This window comes from Muscardinus avellanarius (genome assembly GCF_963383645.1).
Source record: "Muscardinus avellanarius genome assembly, chromosome: 8".
NCBI classification, from domain to species: Eukaryota; Metazoa; Chordata; class Mammalia; order Rodentia; family Gliridae; genus Muscardinus; species Muscardinus avellanarius.
The window spans coordinates 27,570,315-27,593,606 of NC_137794.1; the positions used below are offsets into that span (position 1 = coordinate 27,570,315).

Here is a 23,292-nt window from a genome sequence, read left to right on the forward strand (position 1 = left end):
CACTACTTTTGCTTTTAGCATTATATTTATTTTTAGTATCTTTGTCTATTCCTGAGAGAAACTTGTTTTAAGCTTACCTGAACTCATATTTCTCTATTTCTGTCCTGTTTTATACTCACTAAAGTGATTCTCTACAGTTACAAATTGGAAGACAGATTAATTTCTAACAGTAGGATACTGGTTAAAAGACATTAAATAAAGTAATAATATGTAGTTGTAAAGTACTATTATGTATTCTTATATTCAATGACATAAAATAATATTTGTGATATTGGGAAACATTACTACTCTTTTATATACTATATGGTATTTTTAAAGAATGTTTATGTTTATACAGAGAGAGTGATAGAGTGTACATAAAATGCTCAGTATAGATTTGGGTGATAAGATAAACATCTAGTCTTTTTCTTTTGTTTTTGTATCTTCCTTCTGATTTTATTTAAAAATGCACAAAAGTATATACCTAAAGTGTGAAAGTTTATTTAAAATATCAGGTTTATTAAAAGGTTATAGCCGGGCGTGGTGGCGCACGCTTGTAATCCCCGCGGTTGGGAGGCAGAGACAGGAGGATCGCGCAGGTTCGAAGCCAGCCACGCGCGCTGGCTTAGGAGACCCTGTTTCCAAATAAAAATGTAAAAATAGGTCTGGGAGTGTAGCCCAGAGGTAGAAGGGCTTCCAGGAACCCCAGTACCACCAAAAAAAAAAGAAAAAAAAGAAAAAAGAAGGTTATAAAGATATACTTGTGTTTTGGGGGATAATTATAATTATTAGAGAGAATGGATTGGATTGTTTTTCTAATATATGTATCTCAGAAAAATGCTGGCCAATGAACAAGGTAGTTATTGTATCTCATTTTTATGGGTGACATTACAGGTCATATGCAGCAAGTAGCTGCTCTAAGAAAACCATCTTCCAGGTAATATATACAGGGCCCACTTCAGAAGCATGGATTATTTTTCAGCCTCCTCTTTGGCAAGATTAACTACCCCCAAATACTGTCACTTGCAGGAGGAAGTAATGTGGGATATTTTTTATTCATATTCATCTCTTGTCAATCACATTTTGCCATCTTTAATACATGGGTTGCATTTGGTTAGGTCCTGATTCTGCCCTCTGGCTCACCTGAAGTTGTAGACATAAGTCATTATCCAAGGCCCTAAATTTTGGCAACTGAAAGCACACATGGCCACAGCTACACTCTTCTTGTGATTTATTTATTTATTTATTTATTTATTTATTTATTTATTTATTTAGGTTCTGGGGATGGAACCCAGGGGCATTCTACCTCCAAGCTACACCCCCAGCCCTATTTTTTTATTTTTATTTTGAAACATGGTCTTACTAAGTTTCAGAAGGCCTCACTAAGTAGCTGAGGCTGGTCAAAAATTTGTGATCCTCCTGTCTTAGCCTCCCAAGTCCTGGGATTACAAGTGTGCACCACCATGCCTGGTTTCTATCATAGACATATTTCCTGTTTGCTTAATTCAGGTTTTCTCTTTACTCTGTGCTTGTGGGCTTTATTTTTTCTTCTTTCCTGCCTTCTGATAGATCAAGTTTTTTTCCTGTGCCTTTTCATTTTCTTTAGAGCATAGTGAATTGTATATTCCTTTCCTATCCTTTAATGCAAACTTTAATACAATACTTAATCGTATAATGTTTTTCAAAAAATCTAAAATTATTATATCTATGAAAGAAGACTCTAATATGCTTGGCTCTCCCCCTAAAATATACTGCCTTCATTCTAGCCTCTGTGGTATTGTTATCTGGATTTTTTGGTTCAGCTTGCTTGCTTATTTATTTATTTATTTATTTTTATTTTTGTGATATTGAAGTTTGAACCCAGAGTCATTCTATCTCTGATATGCACTCCCAGCCCTTTTTAATTTTTATTTTGAAACTGGGTTTTATTACTTGACTGAGAGTCTCACTAGGTTGTTGAGGTTGGTCTCTAACCTGCAATTATCTTGTCTCAGTCTCTAAAGTACTGGGATTTCAGGTGTGTACCACCATACCCTGCTTCCAGCTTGCTGTTAAACATTCATATAAGTAGGTATTAATGGTATTATCTTAATTATTTAATTATTTAGATTTACCAACATGTTTTACTAATTCATTGTTCGCCATTACTTCTTATATCATATATTTTCTTTCTGCTTCATATTTCTCCTTAGAACACATCCTTGATTGATTTTTTTTACAGTGAGAATCTATGGGTAGTAAAATGCAATTAGTTTGTTATCATTTCTTAAGTAGTATTCTCTTTGAGTAGATAGCACGTGCTTTCCCTCCTCCATCATTCCCTGTGCCCCCCTATATCACAGGGGTGCAACACATTTCAGACAGCTATTCTGGGAGATGTACTGGGTCTTCACTCCACTTCACTGGAGTGGCTTTAGGCAGTGACTTCTTTCCCAGGTCAGGACATTGCTGCACCGGCTGCCCTTACCTACCCCTGGTCTCCCTTTCAGTGGGCAAGACACTCAACCACTCTTGCCACCCACCTTATTTTCTCTAGATTCCAGCTCCACATTGTCTGATTAATACTTAGTATGATAACTATTTTTAAATAAATATTTATTGTGTTTAGAGAAGGAGCATCTTGACCTGAGATTAAATGTTATTTTGTAAGAAGGGATTTTAAACATTAATTAAGGGAGGAATAAACAAACTAAGTATTCTGTTCCGTTAGGCATAGTATAAACTAGAGAAAAGAAGACCTTTTGTGAAATTTAGTTGGCAGTCCAGTTGAAGTAGAACTTGCGTAGGGTAGTCTTTTGTTTTGGGAGAGCACTGGTTCTGATTTGTTTTGTTGAATTTCTAAAATATTTTTAAAATACTTCTAGCTGAGTATAGTGGTACAGGCCTATACTCCCAATACTTAGGTGGCTGAAACAGGAGAATCATAGGTTCAAGGACAGCCTCAGCAATTTAGCAGGACTCTAAGAAACCTAGCAGGACCCTGTTACAAAGCAAACAGACACAAAAGGGTCGGTGTACAGCTTGGAGATAGAAGGCCCCTGGTTTCAGTCCCCAGTAACACATACACACACACACACACACACACACACACACACACACACACACACTTCTAACAAAAAAGTACAAAAATGGATTAAAGTGAATAAAAAAGAAAGCAATAAAGTGAAATCATAGGCTTATGGACAGCATTTCTTATTTTGTGCAGTATGGTTATAATCTTGAGCTTCTACTTGACTGTGTGCTTTCTTTAATAACTTGCTGTTTGGAGTGTTGTTATATTTTGCCTCACATTAGCATTTACCTCTTAAATCTGTTGTTTTTTAATGGAGAATTAGCTCATGTTCATGACAGTCCTAGGAAGCTGAATATTTGGGTGACAGGGTAATAAAGAATGCACCATTACTCCAAATCACACTACTTGAATTGCATCCCCTGTGAAGACAAATACATACATTACTTTAATGACTTTTGAACTCATACATCATATTTAAAACTACTGACCTATTAAAGAGAAAAAGTTTATTCAGACACCATTGGAAACTCATCCCAATGTATAGTAACATTGGTTGCCTAAGTTAAAGAAGTTAAAAACAACAGCAAATAAATTCTTCTGCAAAAACCTATGCCTGATGGATACAGCTAATATATTAAAAAGATACAGCTTAGTCTGTGTGAAAGATAAATTCCCAAGTGCCAAAAATGAAATGCAAAATCCAGATCCCTAAGTCTGTGTAGTGGGACTAGCATTGCCTCTGTATGAAAGTAGACTTATAGTGGCTGGAGGCTTGAGTTTTTAAACCACACAGGTCCATAAGGGCTTTTTCCTGACAAGAGCCAAGGAATTGAAATTGACACTTTTACATAAGGTTAGGACTCTTACAGTGCTTCTTCCACAAGAAAAGGAGGATGAATGTAAAACTTTGCTATGCACATAAACAAGTAATCTTGTTTCTCTCACAACCTTGGGTGAAAAAACAGTAAATCTCTAGTACAAAATTGAAATCTCATTTTATTCTCGGGTAGATTTGGTATACTGAATTTATATTGCATACATTGTACTATAATTCTAAACCAAGAAGTGAACATTAAATATGGCCTTTGGTTAGTGATACCTCATTCCATAATACATTCTGTAATACCTATCCTATTTGGCTCTAAGCTCAAAACTATTCTCATTATCCTAGAATCAATGACTGTAGTTACATGAACAGGCAAATGCTAAGGAATGGTTCTCAGAGAACCAGTATTTCGGCTTTATCGATTGGATTCTTTTTTCTCTTTACATGTTTTCAGTCTTTTACAGAGAAGTATAGTAATAGTTAAAGCATTTGTACCCGTCTTTAGGCTGAAATGGTCAACTTTTGATTACCATTTATATATTTCATTACCATAAAAGTACTTAATTTCAAACTGTGCTTTTTTGCCAGATCTCTTATCTGAAACATGTAGGACCAGTTGAGAGCATACATGAAAGGCACATTCCATGGTAGTAAATCAGGTTTAGTTTCTTTTATCATCTTACTGAGACAAATATTCCACTAATCTAAACTGTTCTTTCTGGGCCCTGCCCTGCCTCTAGCTGTGATTTTGGTGTATTTGCTCTCTGGTTCTTTCTTCCATACTCAGAATTGCTTCAGTTTCCCCCTTTGGCGGGGTCAGGGTCCAGTCTGGAGGCCTTAGGACTTCTTGGTTGAGAGACAAGACCAATCAAAGCAAATCATATTTATCAATTTTGAATATTCCTTTCAAGCATGCTTATCCTTGAACATACTTGAAAACAAAGAATAGAAGCATCTGTAATGTGCCCTAGTCATGTGCCTGGTCAGTGGTATCATAGTGCAACTTGAAAGCAATTTACTGATCTGTAAGTTCATTTGAGTTGCGTGATTTGGAATCCAGAACTCCTTGATACTTTTGAATCAGTTACTTTTGAATCTTTATTTACTTTTTCAGACTTTTCCAGGCTTGACATTCTATAGCAAGAATTTCTTCTAGTATCCACAGCACCGTTACAGGAAAATTTTAAATCCTGCTGTAAGTTGGAGCCATATGACTTAGGAAATAGTAAGCATGAATGAAGCTTTTAATCCTGGGAAAATTAAACTAAACATATTAATTCCCCAAATCCTAATTATTTTGTCCATCATCACATCTTCAGAACTAGCTTTGCCTTCATATGTGCTATTATTGTTCTAAAAGTGCATTTTATTTTATTTTGTTTTATTTTTATTGGTGCATTGTAGTCATACATCTTAATGGAGTACAAGATGATGAAGGCATACATGCACACATCCCCCAGTTAGCCCTTACCCAGTTTCCTCACCCTCCCTCCTTCTCATGTTTGGCTTAGTGATTGAATTTGATATGTTTGTTCATGTACATCATGAACATTAGAGAATTTCTCTTTTTCCCCCGCCCATCCCCTCGGGCAGGTCACCTTATTTGCTCATCTATAGTATCTCCTTCTTTGTCTAGAATTCCTCCTATGACCCAGTTTCTCCCTAGCTTCCACATATCAGGGAGAGCATCTGATTTCTTATTTTTTGTGACTAACTAATCTCTCTTAGCCTAATGTTCTCCAGTTTCATCCATCTCCCTGTAAATGACATAATTGTGTTTTTCTTTATGGGCTGCTGTAACCTATGTCTACATTTTGTACAATTAAAACTGGCTGTTTATGTCCAGCTTTGTTTTTTGAGTATATATTTTATTGCAGCTTAGAATCTTTCAGTTGCCTTAGTGTGCTTATATATAATTGAATAAGTGGATGACCTTGATGCAGAAGTTTATCCATGTGGGGCAGGATGGAGATAGCTGAGCTGGGGTTTGTGGCAACAGAGTCACAGATATTCCAGTAACGGAGCATTACCTGCTATTTCAGAAGTTATCCAAAGGAACAGCTTGGCCTTAAGCATCAACACTACATCTATAAATGGAATCAAATATTCTCCTCCTTTGTTATCTTAACAAGTCGAAATAAACAGTATTAATAATGCAAGCATTTCTTCAACTAGTATCTGTGCAAAACAATAATAGTTTTAATAAGTATTGCCAAATATATGCCTTTGAGCTCAATTAAGTTTGGCCAATGCTAACTTTGGCTAAAAATGTCCTTCAGGCAGACTTCTCACCACCTTTAATGGTAATATGTATTGTCATTTTTCTGTAAAGGAATAGAATGTGCAGCATATCTTTAATATGTTTGATTAGGGTACTTTTATTTTAAACCATCCACCAATAATTTCATAAACTGATGCTATGAAGTTAAGGGATGGCAGAGTAATAAGCATTAGTGACTCATGAAAGACATAGCATTCTGTATGTTCTACTTGGTGCAATTCATTGCTTCAGTCATAAACCACCAGGAACAAACTCCTGTATTAGATTCCTTTCAGGAAATGGTGAGCTAAAGCATAACAATGGTTTGGGTTTTTATCATTACTATTGAATTTTAATTCTGGCTGTGTCACTTATTTAAGCTTCAGTTTCCTCATCAGTAGTATGATTGAAGTTCAGAACCTTTCAGGACAGTTGCTTCGGTGTGATTATGGATAGTTGTGTAAGTGCAGAAGCTTGGTGCAGAAGCTTATTTATGTGGGACAGGAAGATGAAAATTAGCTGGTGCTTTGTGACCCAGACCTCCACATTTTTTTTCTTTAACCTCAATGCTTATACTGTTAATGTTAAGAATTATTATTATTATTATTATTATTATTATTATTATTATTTGGTGGTACTGGGGATGGAGCCCTTCTACCTCCAGGCTACAGTCCCAGACCTATTTTATATTTTATTTGGAAACAGGGTCTTTTTTTTTTTTTTTTTTGCGGGTCTGGAGGTGGAACCCAGGGGCATTTGACCTCCAAGCTACACCCCCTGCTTATTTTTTTTTATTCTTTATTTTGAAACCGGGTCTCACTGAGTTGCAGAGGCCCTCACTAAGTAGCTGAGGCTCTCTGCGAACCACGATCCTCTGGTCTCAGCCTCCTGAACTCTGGGATTACAAGCATGCACCACTACGCCAGGCTTGAAACAGGCTCTCTTAAGCCAGCAAGGCTGGCTTCAAACTTGTGTGATCCTCCTGTCTCCGCCTCCTAAGCGCGGGGATTACAAGGGTGCACCAACACACCTGGCAGCAGGAATTCTTAAATAACATTATAATGTTAAACTTGAAAAAGTAACAGAATAATGTCCAACGTGGGACTTGCCTTTGAAGACAAGTAGGGACATGTAAGACAAATGACCCTTGTACATTGGGTTTGGTCAGTGAAAATTCTTCATAGGAAATACCTTGCACCTGGACTTGTTTACTTATGCCATGGCCTTTCATAAATGCTTTTGTCTATTACTGGCTGTAAAATTAATAATCTTGGTATTATTATTAAGAATATCTAGAGTTTATATATGTACAGATTGAAAAACAATATATTTGCCACCTTCTGCCCAGAATTTGTCCTCCTGTTAATTCATAAGTGCTATTACATTAATACTAGATAGCAAGGCTCTTAAAACAGATAAAGCCAGTCAATACAATAGCTCTGTGTTATTTACACCTGATCAGTTTTTATCCTGTAGCCCCCCAAAATTCAGATTCTGGATTTTCAGGCCATCAGCAGTATATTATATATATGTTGTCATTATTTAAACTTGTTTGGTATATTTGCCTATATGGACGTATGTTTTATTAACAAGATATGATTATGAGTAGGAAAGAATGTTACATGAGTCAGCTCTAGATGGGTATAGATGCATTTCAACTTTTAAATGTACTTGGAGGGGACCAAAAGTAATATACATCTTCACAGTGTTTCCTTACTTTTCTCCTATACATGCATGTAGTATGGGGAACTTGGGAAATAAGTGTTAACAGTATTTATAATTACTTGCATTTAAATGGTAACCAAAATGGAGAACATTCACAAGAATCAACTATTTATAGATAGAGAATATATACCAAGACTGTATTAGGAAATTATTATTAACTGAACAGATAATTACTTCAAAATGTACTTGAAAGTTATTTGTGATTTGGAAAATATATTTATTTTTCACATATAATTACCTGAACTATGGAGGATCAAGTACTGTGTATATGCAGTTCCCTATCACTCTGAATTGCATTATGATGTAAGACTACAATTCACCAATAAAAGTATGTAATAAAAATATAAAATAAAAAGAAGTCTCTAAGATATATGCGATTAATATGTAAACATTAAAAGTACCAACATTATTTGACTGGAAAAAGTCTTATTTGTATTTTCTGGCTCTCAATTAGAACTAAAGTTTAATTTGAAGATAAACGTTTGGCGAAAAAGTAGGAGCTTAGTTTCCAGAATGAGACAGTCCTGTAAACGCCGTTGTTGATTCTTATGAATGCTCTCCATTTTGATTACCTCTCAAGTTTGTGCATAAATGTGCTTGCTCTAGGAAGTATGTAATACATTTAGAATATTTGCAGAACTTTTACTATTTATAACATTCTCTGGATTAAAATCCAAAAACGTAATAGTTAACCACAGAAAATATACTTAAGTTATATCACATATACTCATTTATTTTACTGGAAAGATCACAGTTATGGTAGGGAAAAATAAAATATAATTCTTTTTTCATATAATAGAAATATGCATATCAGCTTTCAAAATGTACAGTAGATCTTATATTCTAGAATTGTGGTACCGTGTCACATATAGTAGGAAAAATTTCCAGGGCAATAATTAAAAGAACATTTGCTTCTGATTGGAAAAATACAGCAATAGGGAAAAGGAATCTATATTTAAGGGATTATGTAATAGAAAAATACTATATAAAGACTATATAATAGGTGCAAATATAGACTAACTTAGGACATGTTTTTAAGGGGAAATAAGTATTTCTTCACAAATCAAAGATAGCATAATTAGAAATGCTCCCATTTAATTATTTTTAATGGTAGTGAACAAAAGGGGAAGAATTATTTTCCAGAAATGATTCTATGTGTTATAGACCATTTCATTGTCATAAAAATCCTTTATTTAGCCCTCTCCACAAATAAGCTCACAGCAGGACAAAGGACACTAGTTAGAGTAATTTGGGAGATCAGTAAGCAGAAGGAATGGCTAGGAGCATCGTGTCATCTGGCAGAGAGCTTATTTCCTGAATCCTGTGGATCTGGTTAAAACCCAGCAGAGATGCCAATATGCTTCTCCTCAGTAAATGCTACCAGTCTTCACACCACCGGGCCCACGGAGGCTTGCACATGGTGTTCCATCCAAGCGACCCTTCTGGTAGCTGCACAGTGCCTGCAGTGACCTGAGTCAGTCATGCAAGGAGACTTTCCCAGGCTTGCACCAATGTTTTCTTTCCATTTCCATTCTCTGCTGCTCCTGTTGTTCAGTGACATGAGCGGGCTGATGGAAGACGCACTTCACACTCTTCTTAGATAAGATCTTGAGCAGCAGAGAGTGGCTTGAGCAGAAAGTCTGGACGTTCTCGGGCTGGATTGCTTTGCGGGTTTGCTGTCATGTGTGCCCCTGGGATACCTGTCTCTTCAGAAGGGTGGGAAGAAGTGAGGTCTGTTGATTCCGAAGTGGGGACATTCAAGGCCCAGCGAGCAGGTGCCGGTAAGCGACAGATGAGGAGTTTGGGGGATGGAAATCCACTTTGTTTCTCTTCCTAAGTTCTTTCTTTTCTACGTTCTACCTAAGTCTGTACCTGACACTCTCCCCCAAACTCCCCCGACCGTATTTCTTTTCCAGTTTAAATGTCCTCATTCTTTGTGTCAGATATTTAGTGAAGTGGTTCCATTTTCTTAATGGACCAGTGTTTTCAGTCACCAACTTCATCTTTAATCTGTATTTCTGAAATACACAGTGTGCTCCTAAAGATTGAAGATGATTATTCATACTTCTGTGATTTATATTCTCCTGTAGTAATCAAGTCAAGAAAGATTTAAAGACTAGAAAGTCAGTGTTTTGTGAAAGTGAGAAAAGGAAAAATAAATTGCTTATTTGTGCATGGGTTTTGTTTTGCAGTCAATATATTCCATGCTTTACTATCTCATGGTAACACCAAGCATGGAAAACATATAAAAGTTGGAGCCATTATGCCTGGAAAGCAATTAAAAAGAGACACTTTTCAAAATAAGGGCTTCTGGATTCCTGGGGAAGAAGTTAAACTTCTACAGACTCAGGCCTTGACCTAGGCTACAGTGCTACAAGCTCAAATGGTCTATTTGTAAAGCAAGCTCACAGTTGGAACTGATGTTAGGTTTTCTGTGTTCTCTCCCAAGGAAAAGTCAGTCTGCTGGTCTTTGGAGTGGCTGTGGATTCTCATCCAAGTGTTAGGCTGTGGAGTAGATAATCCAGAGGGATGTGTGTCTCAAGATGGACAGAGTTGTTTAAAATAACATATTTTAAATAAACAAATTTTATTAACATACATTTCTGAATTGATAAAATGAAGATAGACTTTTTCCCTATATTTATATTGAGAATGTCTTTAGAGAATGACATTTGTTAACTCTGCATGATCTCATAGTATGTGGTATCCAGAAATGAATGAAAGGAGATGCTAGACTAAGCTCAACAATACTTTCTTCTACTGTTGAGTCTTCTTAGTCTGCAATTTTCAAAAGCCATGAATGCCATTTCAGAGACCCTGCTTTATTTATTGAAGATTTCCTGTTAGAAATATAATTTGCTACCACCTAATAAACTTTCTTATATAAAATAAGGCAACTCAAGATAATCATGCCAAATTAATACAAATTTGAGAGAGACAATGGAGTAAATATTAGATTAATAGTATCCAAATGATTTTATAACTTAAAATTAGAGAGTACCAGATAACGAACAAAAGAAAAAGTAATAGGAAGAGAGAAATACAAAAAAGAAAACTCTGAAAGCTGAGGCAGAAGCAAAGATCATAGTGCTTAAGATGTTTTTGTCCAGTTGCCTTGAGCCTGTGTAGGCCCAAAGAGCTCAGGAGTTATTTAATTTCAGTTAAAGGAAATTATATGGAAGTAGTTTCTATTATGGGAAATGATTATAATCGTTGTTGAAAGTTTGACTCTCCTTCCATTCCTTTGCTTGTAAACTCACTGGCCCAGCAATTTTCATTAGATTATACCATTTTTTTTGACAATGCCATAATGAAAGAAACTTAAGTTGAGTAAACATATGATCTGTATTAGCTGTTTTGGAAAGTTCTCAGACTCCAAATGTGTGAAATAGAAATAAGTCATTTCAGGCCCCTCCAGCACCATCACAGTTTTCTCCAAGCAGTAAGTCACTAGCATTTCAACAAAACCTTGCACAACTTTGAGGTTACTGCATAAAGAATTGTAAGAACAACCAAACTGTAACAAAACAAGAACAACCAAACTGTAAAGTTCATGCATGAGCTTTCATATCATACAGAGCCAAATTCAAATCCTAACCCTGTTACTTGTAAACCATGTGGCCCTGTTAATTCTGCTACTTAATTTGCTTTTCTGAGTCTCATTTGTAATATGGGATAATTAATACTACAACACCAGCCCTATGTATTTGGAAACAAGGTATTGTTAAGTTACTGATAACCTCACTAAGTTGCTGAGGCTGGCTTCAAACTTGTAATCCTCATGTGTCATCCTCCTAGTTTAAAGCATATTTAAAAGCTTGGGAAAAGGGAAATAAATATTCTAAGTGGAAACTAAAAATACATTCTTATAAGAGAGAGAAAAAGGTTTCAAATTGCTTGTTTGTTTGAATTGGTATTTTTATTTGATTGTGACGATGAAATGGCCCTTGGCTTGGCATCATTTTTTTCCTTATCAAATAATTATTTTTGACAAGTACATACAATTTAAGTAAACCCAGTATATGTGTTTTAAATTTATGAATGATGTTGCTAATTCTCCCTCTGCTATAATTTGACCAATTCATTCTCTGATTTAAACTAAGAGCTGTCTACTTCTACTCAGTAAATAATCTATAGTGGATTAGAGAAGTAGATCGTGGTTCTTATTGTTTCGGCAAACTAAGTACTTTTCCTCAACAAAATGTAATGGGGGGAAATAAAAAATCAAACCAACTAATTTTGTGGTTAACATTGCTACTTTTTCTTTTCTAATACAAGATAGGAACAGATAGAAAGTAAATGTAGGTAACTTCGAGAAGATGATTATTCTATGTCTTAGGAGAAAAGTCTATAATACAATGAATGATGCATCTGTAATCATCAAAGATAAGCATCTCTATCCATACCAGAAATGCAAGGCACTCCCTCAACTCCCTGGCAAACCTGTTTGGGGTTGTCCTTTTGTCCCCTGGACAAGAGCCACTATCAGCAGTAGGCTGGCCCTACCGGAACAGGCTGGAGAAGCACTTTCGCCTGTGTCCCCAAGAGTCACGCTATGCTTCTGCTATAAGCTTCCTGGTGGCATTGTTGCCATTCATTGGGCTGAGTGAGACTCCTCTGTCCGGAGACTGCAGAGGAATGATCTGTTACACATAGCTCGGCAGGGCCATCACTGGTGATTGATCATGGGACCAACTCTTTGCAGGTGAGTGTTCTGGAGTCTGCAAGTCAGTGGGGTCTGCTCAGCTTTGTTGTCTTAGCCCATGGAACTGCAGTGAATTTTCATTGGGGAACTAGCAGGAGGAGCTCTTGAGCATCTGCCTTTTCTCCTTTGCTAGCTATAAAGGAAAAGGACCACAGCATTTCATCTCTCTGGCTGCAGGAAGGTAGCATCATCTGTGATTTGCTTTAGGAAATGGTTAATTGCGGGGCTGGCAGAGCTTTGTGTTCGCTATAGTGAGAATCACTTTAGAACCGCACAGAGCACTACAGATTAATTCTGTAATCAATGGGATTCTGCACACTGCAGAGGTCTGTTTTGATGACAGCAGCACTTATGGCCTTGTTTGGTGCCACCATTGTATAGTGCTGGGCACTGCAGGCTCTTTGGGGCTGGATTTAGAATGCAAGACCTCAGGAAATTTTATTTAATATTTCGTATTTTGGTGGATTTTTTTCTTTTTGCTGTGTTGTGGATGTGCTGCCATTGCTAGCTGGAATTCAGTGATCTGATGCCAGCAGCAGTTGATTAACCGTTCCGATGCTGCTGTTTTTATGTTTGCTGGGTTTCTGCAGTTTCTACTACTTTATACGTTGCACTCAGGAACAGGTAACCTAAGCTATAGCATTAATCTTCCGGATAAATGTAATACTAGTATAATTTGTTGTTTAATTATCTAAAAATAAGATATTTAAATGCATCATTTAGATCCTATCAGTAAAGAATAAGGACTATTTTACTTTGAAATGGGAATTGAATAAATTAGAATATAATAATTATCTAGTTGCACTATAGGACATTAAGCTTTAAACGTTAATTTGTATTAATTAATTAATTTGTAATTTGCGTTAATTTGTATACATTTAAGTATATTTAACCCTAAACTCGACCTATGTATAATTTATAGTTAATTCAGGATGTATTTCCCCCTCTCTGATCAGAGACCATTTGTTGTTCATGTTTACTGAACTTCACTAAAATTAGAAGGCTTTACAGTTTAATATAAAATAGATATAAGTTTATATAGATAGTTCTTTACAAGTGTTTAGACAAAGGCTGCAGAGGCCTGCTTTCTCCCAGTCAACAGTCCTAATGACAGAGAACGTCTGTGGAAATGCCTGTGTTTCTGTGTCATGTTAAGCCAGGGGCTAAAAGAAAAACTGTTCAGAGAAAGAGGAAGCCCAGGCCCAAGAAGGAAGGGGAGGGCAGAGTCTGGGGCCAGAGATTTGGGTATATGACCTTGGGCAAAGAAAGTAGCTAGCATCTTCTGGCCTTTGTTTTCATTCTGCCAACTTGTAAAATGACTCCTGATGTTCTCAGTGGGCATGGCATAACATATTTATGGTGCTCAAAATCACCTGATGGAAGCCTTCTGTGTAGAAAAGACTGTTAGTAAACATTTAAAGGAATGCAGTTTCCTTCAGACAGGAGGGGGCACAGCTCCCTGCTCTTTTATTTTTGTACTGGTTTAACACTTTTTTGTTCTGGAAGGAAGATTATGACGTTTTAATAATGAACCTGGTATGTCTCTTGGCTCCACTGTGCCTGTTTTTGGCAAGGGCTGTTAGCCTGTGCCCCTTGCGAGGGGCAGGAGCCACATGCTCTGCTGTAGCTGGGGAGCCTCAATGCAGAGGCACTGAGGCCTCTGGTGCTTCCTGCCAGGGCCTGAGCTGGCCTCGCTGCTCCCTGGCTCCCTGGCAGGTTCAGCGGGTACTGCTGAGGGCAGCTGAAGAAAGTTCTTGCCTTCCTTCTCTGCAAATGACTTTCAAGAGCTCTCCTTCCTGCTAAGGGCAACTCCAATCTGCAGAATCTAAAGCAATTGGAAAAGAGCCAAGTCCCACTCACAAAAGTATGAGTTGGGTTGCTGCCTGCCAGGTGCTAGTTAATGTTTTAAAGTATAGAATAAATATGCTCTTGAATGAGAATAGAAGAATTTAATTGTAAATCAAATAGAATGGCTGGTAATTGTTAGTCAATAAAGATCACAAATCTTCTATTCATGGTCATCTTAGTGGGTCTCCCTCCTTCCTCTTTTTCTTTCTCCTTTGTGATACTAGGGATTGAACGGGGGGGGGGGGGGGGGATTCTACCTCCAAGGTATACCCTCGGCCCTATTTTATTTTTATTTTGAAACAGGGTCTCTGTAGGTTGATGAAAGTCTCACTACTTGTTGAGGCTGTTCTCGAATTTGTAATCCTTCATGCCTCAGTTTCCCATGTACTGGGATTACAGGTTTGCACCACCACTCCCAGCTTATTTTAGTGTCTTTTTAATGATAGACACCACCACCGTTATAAGAGCAAGGCTGAGGTAATGATGGTTCATGGCCCCATGCATCATGTGCACATTAGAAATGAAAGAAAACTGATTGATTTCTCTGTCAAGCTCTGGGGAACCAGTACAACTTACATATAGATTTGTGAAGGCATAACTTTATTAGTAAAGAGATTCTCCACCACTCGAAGCTTATCTGCTGAGGTGTCTTCCAGCGTGTAATTTTATGTGGTGCTTTTAGTACATAGTTAAAAATATCTTCAAGGAGAATATGATATTTTCATTTCAAAGTATAATCTGTGACTATTCATGTGGAGAGTTCTGTTAAAAAATTATGGAAGTCATTGGAAAAATAAAGACAAAGTTAATCTCAGTAAACAGCAAGTATATACCTCCCCCAGACTAATTCAGACAGTCCATAGACACTTTTGATAAATTAACTAAACACATACTATTCCCTGCTTTCTAAAGCCAGGGAGATTGGGAAGAAGTGTGTCAATTTATAGAAGTAGAGAAATCATTGAAATTATTAGCAATTATTTTTAATATGACAGAATTAATAACTTAGATAACTTTTAAACACTTATCATTCCAGTAAGTTGTAGGCTAGAAAATACATTGAGATACTGTATGTAACCTGCTTCAAGTAGACAGTGGATTGGTCAATTATTTATAGAAATGTAACCAAAATTTTGGAATGCTTAGTTAATAAATTACTTGTTTCAAGAGTTTTGATATGAATTGTATGAATGTTAAAGAACAAGGTGATAAATTCTTACTGTAATGAACTATAAACACTGAACATATTTCAAAACTGAATTCAGAAAAGGGAGCTTACTTTAGTTGATGAGTTCTAACAAACATGTTTCAATAATATAGCATGCCATATACATTAGATTTGCTAGTAGTTAAGATGCTATCAGCCTTGCCACATCAAAATATATACAAACTGGAACAGGTTTTTTTTACTTGTATTTTGTTTCAAGATAATAATTTTTAGTAAATTATTTTTATTATAAAAAGTTTTAAAACTGTTTTCCTATATTTTCCTTTTTAATGTACATACTTGAAATTGTTGAAGGCACTCATTAGGATGAGCTATCAGCATATCTGTAGAATAGTATTGCTCTATTGCCTGGATCCTATATTAAAGGCTTTTTTAAAATATGATTTATTACAGTCTTCATAGCTCATGAAAGTGCTTTCTGACATTAATTGCCTTGCTTTACACCTGTAGTCACACAACTCATTTCCTCTGAGTATGTTTTTTTGATTTCCTAGTGCTGGCTTAAATAGGGATGGTAATGAAAGAATACTGCTGAGGCAGAGGACCTGCATGAGAGGGTGATTGTAATATAGTATATATTACAATCATAATAAGGTGAGGCAATATAGTAATGAGGCTATATAGTAATGAGGTGAGGCAATATAGTAATGCCTCAGCCTAAGTCACTTTTCCATCCAGAACTTTTAACCATCTGTCTTAATTTGGAAAGATCATGGTGCTTCAGAGAAATTCAGGAAGCAGTGGACTTGGCAGAGAAACACTTATGCACACATAATTTTACCTACAATTTTAAAGAATGCATGTATCTCCTAAATGTAATTATGTATCATATCAAAGGTCTCAGAGAATTCACATTGTAATCCTTACCTACTTGACATTCCATGATGGAAAAATATTACATGAAGGTAAATCTTGTCTTGTTCTGTGGTTAGGGAGTAAACCCAAAGCCAGCTTCAAATTGCTCTTCTTCAATAATATTTTAAAATTTTGATATTTTCATGTACTATGCCATTTTACATCACACCAAAATATCTTTCTTGAGAGTAAACCTCCAGAAATTATATGAATGATGATTAGATACATTGGTATAAGCAAAGGGTTTAGAAATGATTGTAAATTAAAAAAAATAAGAGTGCTTTCTGAATATATAGGGAACTGTACTTTATATGGACCAACATTGTTTCCTCTATGTATCTGAAGGGCTAGGCAGGGCTTATTTCTGTTGAGAATGGCTTGGCAGAGATTGGGTTCCTTTTGATGACAGGTTTCTTCAACAATGTGTTGTGATTCCTAGATTTTAGGAATCTAGGAATCTTGGTTTGAGAAGATATTTTCTTTCTTTTTTTTTTTTTTTTTTTTTTTGCGGGTCTGGGGGTGGAACCCAGGGGCATTCGACCTCCAAGCTACACCCCCTGCCCTATTCTTTATTCTTTTATTTTGAAAGCAGGTCTCACTGAGTTGCAGAGGGCCTCACTAGGTAGCTGAGGCTGTCCGCCAACCACGATCCTCCAGTCTCAGCCTCCCAGAGAAGATATTTTCTTATGGAGATCTCTCTAATAGGTTTGTTGTAGTCTATGAGATTTTACTATAATTAGAATTGTTCAGCAAGGACAGAGTAAGAGCCCCAGATATCTTTTTTAATTTGAAAGACGCTCTAGAGTATTGGTAAGAAGCATATGGTTTGTAATGAGGAGATTGTATCTTTGGAAGTTTTGCTTTAAAAAGTCTTTGGATTTTTCTGTGCAATGTCTGAACATACTACTTTATTTTCCACATTTGTCCTGGCTGACTAAACAAAGCTAAGTTACGATAGGTACAAGTCTTGATGTTTGTGAACTAAGCACACATCTGGATGTTTGATCTTAAAAAAATGTGTTGCAATGATAATCATATCAAAGAAAGATTGTGGTAAGTCAAAAAATCTTATGTGTGTGTATGTGTGTGTGTGTTGTCACCAAAACTATTATTATGTAACTTTGAAAAACCAATAAAGCTGGATGTGGTGGTCCATGCCTGTAATCCTAGTACTTGGGAGACTGAGACTGGACGACCACAAGTTCCAGGCCAGCCTCAGCATCTTAGTAAGACTCTTGACAACCTGCAAGACACTGTTACAAAATTTTTTAAAAAAAAGGTCTGGAGGTGTGGCTTGGAGGTTGAATGTCCTTGGGTTTAGTCCTCAGTATGACGAAAAATGGTAAAAGCAAAAAGAAAAACAAAAGCTAATAGAACTTTACCTTCTTGATAATAATTGAAATTACAAAGTCTAGTTTTTATACCCTTTCAATAGTCAATAATGCAGATATTCAGGTTAGCATAATACCCAGTTTCTTGCTTTAAAACTGAGTGTTAGTATTAGAATGCAGATTAAAAATTATCTTAAACCAAATTGTTTACACATATAATTAAAATGTGATTAACAAACATTTTATACCAAAAAGCAAATATATTAAAATAAAAATTAGGTTGTGTTTAGGAGGGCAATTGGGATGGCTCTTTTACTTTAAAATGAAGCTCAATCTTTAATTTTATGTATGTATACATAAAATAAATGTCTCTTTATGTTGTGGAAAAAGGTAAATATGTTTTTTCTTAATGATGAAACTATTACAATTACTATAATAGTTTGGTACTTCTCATGGGTTCTGTATTTCTCAAGCTGAATATTGCTGTGATTAGTCAGTTTTTTACCTGAAATTCAGATTTGTCTCTATGGAAATCACATTCAATAGAATGATCTTATATTATTAATATTGGTAGAATTATTAGATCAACCTTAAATATGCACTTTTTCATTGGGAAAAATGAGTTAAAGATTTGTGTCTTTGTGAGTGACATTGCACTATTTCAACTCAGAAAACTTTGTTGTGAATATATAAAATTTGTGCTAGAAAATATATGAAAATTACTATTTAATACTGTTAAAGTTATATTCAATTTAACCTTTTTAATAAAATATTTCAAAGATTAATTTTAATTTTGAGTCTTAATGTCATAAAATGTTAGATATCAGTGCTAAAAATATTTAGTTTTAATTCTTTTACAAAATACTATCAGATTTCACATATTAATCAGTTACATAATCCTCTAGCAAAGATAGCTTTGTTCACTGTCTTAGTTCTTAAGAGATATTAATTTTGACTAAAAACCTTTACAAGTCAGTTTGGCACTATATCTATAGAATTATGCAAAGAACACTGAACCCTCTATGTCAGGAAATATAAAAAGAAAATGGGGAAAATCAAGAATATGTATAGTACTTTTAATCTTCAATACATGCTCAATTCAAATTATTGTTGTAGTATTTAATGAACAGTTGTATTTTTCTGGCTTTTGTTGCACTGATGAGGAATGATTTAATTTTGTAATTCTAAAAACTTAGCTACTAATCCCCTCATTTCAGGTAACTGGCTTTTTCAATATACTATTTTCCCACCAGCTTGTAGTTTACATGCTATTTGTTTTAACTAAAGCCTTTATCATTGGAATTATGCATTTATCTGCCTTTTTTCATTTCAATCTGGAAGGCTACAAAGAGGATTTTGCTTGTTTTTAATAAAAGTTTACATACTATAATTTTTCGAGTTGCCGTCTACTGAGTGTTGCTCTAAATCGATATGTTGCCCTTTCCTCTTGTGTTCATACGTAACCCTTTAGATGGCTGTGTTCATCCAGTTATGTTAATAGAGCTACCCACAGCAGCACAGTGTTGAAGGCAGCTAGACACTTAGCCAGTTTGTTTATTCTTAAGCCCCCCCCCCTTCTTGTAAATTCTCATTGGTGTCAGTGTGTTTGTCTGTGCCAACTCTTTTTCTCTTTTACAGTACACATCTTTAAGGCCTTACTGAGTTGAATGCTAGAGAAACTCATTTATGATTTCAACTATAAAATTATGAACGAGGGCCTGGTGTGCTTTTTTCTAGGAATAAAATCTGGGAGCTTAGATTCTGTGATTTTTTTTTTTTTTTTTTTTGGCCAGATGATAAGGGATCTTTTTTATTTGCTCCTCATTCTTTGGCAAGATTCCCAAATGGGTAGAGATAACTTGCCCTGCACTATATTTTGCTATTTAAGCTTTTGTTAAGCTAGTACCTGTACATCAATTCCATTTTAGTTAATTCCCATTACATCAAAGGTAATTTGAAATTGTCGGATGGAAAAAAAAAATCTGTTTTTTGAAAATGGAGTTACAAAAAACAAACTGTGACTATGTATTTAGTCTGATTTTAAAACCTAACTTAATACCCCAAAAATGGTTTACGGTAGCTATAAGAATGTAAAAACGTTAACATTATGAGATACATGTAAAAGACTTAAAAGAGATGGGTGAGGAGTAAGGGTAGAAAAACAGGCTACAACTTTAATTATCAACATTGTAACTCGTGTTTTGAGGAAAATCTTATTGGTTACAGAATGTATATCATAATAACAACAACGGTGTTGGAGTGTGCACTCTGATACTGACACAAGAGAGTTGTTTCTTCTGTCTTTTCATGTAGAAGATAATCAGCAGCTACAGTATAATTCACATAATCAGAATAACATCACTACCATAATCCACAGAGTTGATTTCATAAACAGTGAAGGGCAATGTGATGAAGAGAAACTTGGGAAGGGGGCATCGAGAAATAGAGTGTCATTCAGGTGCATGGTTGTCTGATGGAGTGCACTAGTCAAGAGCCACAGTTTAGAAAATCTAAGTTGATTTGCTGCATATTCCTCACAAAGATTTCTGTGCCTTTATGGCCTTACCTTAAATGTTTCAAAAATATCTGGGGGCAGCGTATTCGCGGATCTACTCTCTGGTGTGTGCTTGCTGGAAGTTCATTGTGACTGCTCACTATGGGGCCATAGATTTAGCTAGCCAAGCCAGCAAGTTTAGGATTGCCCTGCAGAACACCTAGGAAAAATCAGAGAAAACAAAGCTGAGCACACCAAGTCCAGTTCCGTGACTTCCCACTGTTCTAAACTAAAAGATGATGCCTCTTTCCAGTCAGCACATTAGTCTTTGGCCATCTTTAACTTATATGGATTTATAATAAAGTTGTTCTACATCTGTATGCACTTGTGAGTATTGCTTCTTTACCCTTACCGATATCTGCGATAAGCTTTGACTGGCTGACTTCCACCATAGAGAGAATGGAAGCGCAGTGGACGGGACATGCCTTCGCAGGGCTTGACTACTTTTGCACTGCGGCAGAGCTATAGACCAGTGACCTTGCAGTGTTTTGCAACCCAGTTTCCTGTGGCTGTAATGCTGAAGGTCTGTGAATATGAACACTTACGCAGTTTTCACAAGAACAATAAGGCAGAAAATAAAATGCTCTTTAAATATATATATACTTAGTGATTTCCTACTGCCAATCCAGGAATTTTCAGCTTTAAAAGTAAAGTCCTTTTATATAACTATTTATTATTTGTTTCCATAGGCCAAATAAAAACAAAACATATAAACCAAAATAAATAAATAAATGAAAATAAACTAAAAAAACAGGCAAAATATATTTACAGTGACTTGCTTTGAAATGGGTATAGTTTCAAGATATCTGTTTCTGTTACCAAAAATGTTTACTAAAGTATAAATATATTTTCTACTTTTCATAGATTAATAGCATATTTAAAAATAAGTAGTATTAATACCTCATAAGCACTTCTGTTTTGTTGTCTATACCCTTGCAATTGATCTTTACTATCATCTCACTGCTCTTATTTATATCAAAAAACCATGATTGCTCTACATATTTTCATTTCTATTACTTGGGGATGCAAAGGCAGGTAGAAATTGATTTGACATTTAGAATTTACAAATGAATGCTGTTGTGCTAGAGATGACTGAGTCTGGATGAAGACTAGCATTTTCTTTTATCAGAGTTATTTCATCTAGAATGGGTTCTTATAATGTCTCTACTGTGAACAAGCCCAGCACTACAATTTCTTAAACCTGTGGTTAACATCAGTCCCCAAACAATGAAAGCAAATAAACCCCAATTTTTTCCACAGGGTTCCCTGGCTGGTTATTCCGAGGCTTTGCACGTGACAACCTGTTCTCCCACGTGAATGGAATACTCAGTGTCAATGTGGAAGCCTGGTCAGTTGGAAAGTTGCAGTAAAATATTCCCTCTTTTGTGCAGCGCTCCCCAGATTCTTATTCATGAATAGTAATTGTGTTGGGAAAGAAAGTTTCCCTAAGCTCGTCAGTTCTATGATTTGTTATCCAAGACACTTTACTACTCTATATTTGGATTCAGGTGGAGACATTTCTCAATCATTAGGCATCAAGCTATCATTGCACTAAATTTCTTTCTTTCTAAACTATTATAAATGGACAGCTTTTTGTCTTGTAGTCCATATTCTTGGAAACTTTTAATCAGATACATTTTTATTATCATTGAGTTGAGATGATACCATATGTTGGAGTTTTCCTGGAGACCATGAACATGCTTATTTTATAATTCTAAGACACAAAGGTGTGTGTGTGTGTGTGTGTGTGTGTGTGTGTGTGTGTGTGTGTGAGTGTGCATGCACGCGCCTGTGGTGGGAGCACATGTGTTTTGCTGTTGTTTGAAGTTTCAGGAATTTTAATTTATTAACTTCCTTTTTGGTCCATAGCATCAGGGTAAGGCAGAAACAAAAGATAAAGTTGCCTTTGAGCTTCATGGTGATTTGGGAGTATTTCTGGACCCTGAAGCTTACTGTAATCTAAAAACAAAAACCTAAATTTATGTAAATTTATATCATCATCGAAGTTAGAAAATATCAAAATAGTGACTGTTGAGATATTCACTAAATAGCATTTTAATTTATCAATGTCTATTAATTTATTTAAAGTAAATCCACAGAGCTTTTTGTGATTCCCCAAATCCCCTTCATCAAGTCTGACTGTTAAATATTTAAATTTGCAGTAGTTGTTTTCTTAACATTCAATTTTATTATTGTTAAATAACATTATTACTAATTTTAACTTATTAGAATATAAATATTAAAAATATACTTGGCAACTCATGTCTTGTATCTTATACTTTCGTGTAGTATGGAAGCTAGTCAAACACCATCAGGGGCTTCTTGAGTAATCACACCAGCAAATAACTTTTATAATCAAAGGGCTATATAGCATTTTCTATTTCAAAACATATTTTGTAAAGATCACTGGCATTGCATAGATTTTAGTTATGATCACTATGTAACAGTAAACCTGATCTCTAATACCATGATTACAATATCAGCTGTGTAATTATCAATTCTATCTCTAAATTCCTTTAAAGTTCACAAGGCTGACATATCTCATTTAATGTCTATGACACTTTAGTGAGGAGACTGTCATTATTCTCCATATATATTAATATAAATATTTTGTCATTTTATTAAAATAATAAATGATACATGATGCATTTATTTGAATCAACTTAACAAATGATAATTTGATTTATTTTAATCATTAAGTTTATATACCAAAGAGAAATAGTGATGCTGTTGGTTCTAGAAAAAGAACATTAGTAACAAATGTAGAAAGTGAAATGTTTTTAAAAGCAGTTTATTGAGGTATAAAGGACACAGAAACATCTCTACATATTGATTCTGTGCAACTCAATAGTGGAGAGATGCATAAAACCATTGCCAAGTGTACACCATAACATGTCCGTAACCTCTGAATTTCCTCCATGTTTTGTTGATTAAAATTATATTTCTGTGATAAGAACACTCGAAACAA

The 23,292-nt window shown here is 35.5% G+C and overlaps 1 protein-coding gene across 40 annotated transcripts in view; it reads left to right on the forward strand.

Annotated features, from left to right (window-relative positions):
• Positions 1–23,292, forward strand: part of LOC308265769 (regulating synaptic membrane exocytosis protein 1) — a gene marked incomplete at both ends in the record, with an annotated part of 229,736 nt that overhangs the window by 14,020 nt on the left and 192,424 nt on the right. For 29 of the 40 annotated variants that reach the window (XM_080699636.1, XM_080699659.1, XM_080699675.1 and 26 more), the window contains one exon: positions 9,485–9,584. The exons of 1 other annotated variant lie outside the window; for it this stretch is intronic. In XM_080699636.1, the coding sequence (XP_080555762.1) occupies positions 9,485–9,584 (100 nt within the window). Of the gene's footprint in view, positions 1–9,484; positions 9,585–13,077; positions 13,133–21,641; positions 21,673–23,292 lie in introns of those variants that run through there. 10 more of the 40 variants (XM_080699641.1, XM_080699663.1, XM_080699674.1 and 7 more) reach the window with 2 other exon arrangements.